Source organism: Miscanthus floridulus, chromosome 4 (assembly GCF_019320115.1).
Source record: "Miscanthus floridulus cultivar M001 chromosome 4, ASM1932011v1, whole genome shotgun sequence".
NCBI classification, from domain to species: Eukaryota; Viridiplantae; Streptophyta; class Magnoliopsida; order Poales; family Poaceae; genus Miscanthus; species Miscanthus floridulus.
Window position 1 is genome coordinate 84,240,714 of NC_089583.1, and position 4,455 is coordinate 84,245,168.

The window sequence follows — 4,455 nt, forward strand, 5'->3', positions numbered from 1 at the left end:
TCCACCTGCATGTGCTTCCTGCAAAAGAACTTGACGAATCGAACAAGCTGGAATGCATATTTTGTTAGTCCGAAACAAGAAGCCATCATGCACATAATATTTATCCCAACCTTTTCCATCAATGCAATGAGAGAAAGGTTCGTTAAAATCAGCATCAACAGCATAAAGTGTTTTAATGGATTCCAAACCAAGCACTTTTGTATCTAGTTGTGTAATCAATGCACATCTTCTAGACAAGGCATCGGCAACAATGTTATCTTTACCACGCTTATGTTTGACAACATAGGGAAACGTTTCAATGAACTCAATCCATTTAGCATGTCGATGGTTCAGCTTGCCTTGGCTTTTAAGATATTTCAATGCTTCATGATCAGAATGAATTACAAATTCTTTAGGTAACAAGTAATGGTGCTAAACTTCCAAAACGCGAACTAAGGCATAAAGCTCTTTGTCATAAACCGAGTAATTTAGATGTGGACCATTTAGCTTTTCAGAAAAGTAGGCAACATGTTTACCTTCTTGCAGCAGTACACCTCCTATGCCAATACCACTTGCATCACATTCGATCTCAAATGTCTTACCAAAATCAGGAAGTTGTAGCAGCGGTGCTTCACAAAGCTATGTTTTCAGTGTGTGAAATGCTAGGTCTTCGTCATGGCCCCACTTGAATGGAACATCCTTCTTTGTGAGATTGTTAAGGGGTGCAGCGAGGGTGCTGAATTTTTTGACAAAACGCCTATAGAAACTTGCAAGACCATGAAAGCTTCGAACTTGGCTCACATTTACCGGTGTAGGCCAATCCTGTATTTCTTTAACCTTCTCTTCATCAACCCGAATACCATCTGCAGAAACAACAAAGCCAAGGAAAACAACACGGTCTGTGCAAAAGGTGCACTTAGCAATGTTGCCATACAATTTCTCTTCCCTCAAAACAGCAAGTACTTGACGGATATGATCAAGATGTTCATCAAATGATTTGCTATAGATCAGAATATCATCAAAATAAACAACTACAAACTTGCCAATGAAAGCTCGTAAAACATGGTTCATTAAGCGCATAAAAGTTGAAGGAGCATTTGTCAAGCCAAATGGCATCACAAGCCATTCATAGAGACCAATTTTAGTTTTGAACGTTGTTTTCCATTCATCACCAAGTTTCATGCGGATTTGATGATAGCCACTACGCAAATCAATCTTGGTGAAAATGATGGAACCACTCAATTCATCTAACATGTCATCAAGTCATGGAATGGGATGGCAATATCGAACAGTTATAGCATTGATAGCACGACAATCAACACACATGTGCCAAGAGTCATCTTTCTTTGGAACTAAAAGAATGGGAATAGCACATGGTGATAAGGATTCATGAACATACCCTTTGTCCAAAAGCTCTTTTACCTATCGCAGAATTTCCTTTGTCTCGGTGGGATTGGTGTGGTAGGCTGGACGATTTGGAAGAGAAGCACCTGGTACCAAATCAATTTGATGCTCAATTCCACAGAGTGGAGGAAGTCCAGCTGGTATCTCATCGGGAAAAACATCTTCGAAGTCCTGTAAGAGATCAAGAACAACACTAGGCAGCGATGAAGGTAAATCGTTAGTTGAAAGTAGGACCTCCTTGTGCAAGAGCATAAAGAATGGGGCTATGGTGTTTCTCACTTCTCTCATATCACTCTTGCTTACAAAGAGACACTCAGTGTGGCGTGGCTGTTTAGGATTGGCATGAGTCTTTATGTGGCTGGATGGGTTAGAACTCTCTCCCTTACTTGTGTTGGGGATCTCACTCAATTTTCTTTTGTCAGATTCCTCTCTTTTCTTGCGAGCCATATCTGAAGCATGTATCTCCTCTGGAGATAATGGAATAAGAACCACCTTCTTGTCATTGTGAATGAAAGTGTGTTTGTTAGACCGTCCAAAATGCACCGAGTCCACATTAAATTGCCAGGGCCGACCAAGCAGCAAATGGCATGCTTGCATGGGGACAATATCACAATCCACCTCTCCATGATAATCACCAATGGAAAATGACAAACGAATCATGGCTAAAACCTTAACTGTCCCAGAATTATTCAACCACTGCATATGGTATGGATGTGGATGGCGACGTGGCTGCAAGCCAAGCTTCTCAACAAGCAAAGCACTAACAATATTATTGCAGCTCCCACCATCTATGATGAAACGGCACACTTGTCCTTTCACTTTGCATCTGGATTGAAACAAATTATGGCGTTGTCCTTGTTCAGCAGCAACAAATTGAGTAGAAAGAACTCGCCTCACCACCAAAGAAGGAGATGGTGTGTTCATTATAGAACGCGTCAAATCAGGAAAATCAGCAAGCAACTCATCAAAATCATCACTAGTAATCTCGTCGAAAGATGGAGAAACAACATCTTGTAATAGGTCATTGTGAGCAAAAGTTGGAATAGGTTGAATGGCTAAACAATTTAGACCTAGCTCAAATGTACCATCCTCTGCTGAATACTCACAAGTGTCAAGATTAAAATCTGCAAATACATTGTTAAACTCGTCCTCCTCTTCACTTTGGGAATCATAAGAACCATCAGCAAGTGCAATAATAGTACGACAATTGGGACATTCAGCTTGCTTATGCCCATGACCACCACACTTAAAACACTCAATCTTGCTTGTCTTGCGTTGGGTGGCTGCAGTAGAAGAAGTGGGCTGACTTGAACTCGCAGCTTTACCTTTCACATCCAATTGTTTGGAAGAAGTTGGAAGATATCTATTTGCTCCACGAGATGAGGATTTGGGCGTTGCAGCTCCTTGCTGTTGGAATTGAGGCGTGACATCCCCTTGCTGTTGGGAATGACGCCATGAAGCATTGTATTTGTAAGACGTAGCAATTTGCCTTTCAGCCCTCTTTGCAAAATGAACCAACTCGGTGAGACATGTGTAGGTTGTCATATCCACTTTATCAGCAATGGGTTTATTGAGGCCAACTAGAAACCGAGCCATTGTGGATTCCTCATCTTCAGTTATCCCTGTACGAAGTACACACATTTCCAATTCTTGAAAATATTCATCAATAGTACGAGTACCTTGCACAAGACGTTTCAGCTTCAAATGTAGATCACGAGAGTAATATGCTGGAACAAAACGACGTCACATTTCTCTCTTCATGTCTTCCCAAGTTATACGAACATGCCCAACTCTCTGATATTCAGTACGGACCTGATTCCACCACGCACAACCACGTCCAAACATTGCAGCTGGCTCTTCATAGCCGATCTTACATAGTTCTCCCACTGATCCGCACAACCAATTGAGATCATTCGCCTGAAGATGTTCGGAGGACAGCCTAGGGCAGTACACCATCAACTGCAATGCAATCATCTCCAAGGCAATGCAGCTCCTCCCAAGTCCTTGCAACCATGTCACTAAATGAAGGCCTATCATTGAATAGCATAGGCACGCTTTGCATGTCAAAAAACTCAACATATCCATAGTGATCGCTTTCAACGGTGCCTCCATGATATATGGTCACTAGGTTGTTCATCTAATTCAAACACGTAACGAAACACGTGTCCTTTAGTCCAAATTAGACGATAGATAGTACCTAACAAGTACTTTCTAACTACAAACTAAGTAATCAAGATAATAACTACGTATATATTTACAGTGTACTCACTAAATAGCTAGATCATATGTAGATAACTAAAAATATAACGATATATCTAAGTAGCTATCTAACTATATCTACGTGCCTATGTGCCTATGTTTCTATCTATCTATCTATCTATCTATATATATATATATATATAGATCACTAACTAAATCAACTACCTGAGTCATCACATTAACTAATAAATAACAAATGCCAACTAAGTAGGTACATTGCATATTCATAATTTTTACCTTTCCGGGCCAGCGGACGATGGGCGTGGGTCAGGCCGAAGATCCGGGCCGATGGTGGTGCAGCAGACGACAGCGGTGGCGCGCGACGGGCGCGGGATGCCCGGGGCTACGCGTGGCGAGTCTGGCTCGACGGGCGCGGGAGGCGCGCCGGCGGTGGACGGCGGCAAGGCGGGGCGAGGCCGGCGGTGGAGGGCGGCAAGGCGGGCCACGGCCAAGGCCGACGGTGGAGGGCAAGGTGAGGACGGCGGTGGAGGACAGCGGAGGCGGCGCGGCGCTGCGGCCAACCACGAGCAACAGCGTGGCGCGGGGGGCGGCCTCGGGCGCGTGTGCGGGCACGGTGGCGGGCTCAGCGCGGCGCGGCTTGAGCGCGGCCTCAGGCGGGGCGCGGGCGCGGCGCGGCGGGGGCGGTGGTGGGGGCGCGCGGGCACGGTGACGGGCGCAGGCGTGGGAGCGGGCGCGGGTGCGGCGCGGCAGCGGTGGACCGGCGGGGGCGCGAGCAAGGGCGGTGGCGTCGGCGGCAGTGCTCGGCTAGGGCAAGAGAGGGAAAAGAAGAGAGGAAAGGCGCGGGCCCGTTAG

General features: G+C 45.4%; 1 protein-coding gene across 1 annotated transcript; it reads left to right on the top strand.

Moving 5' to 3' along the window:
• Positions 1–3,930: 3,930 nt before the first annotated feature.
• On the top strand, positions 3,931–4,455 carry LOC136548730 (glycine-rich cell wall structural protein-like). The gene has a single exon (XM_066540153.1). The coding sequence runs from the start codon at positions 3,931–3,933 to the stop codon at positions 4,453–4,455; it is 525 nt and encodes a 174-aa protein (XP_066396250.1).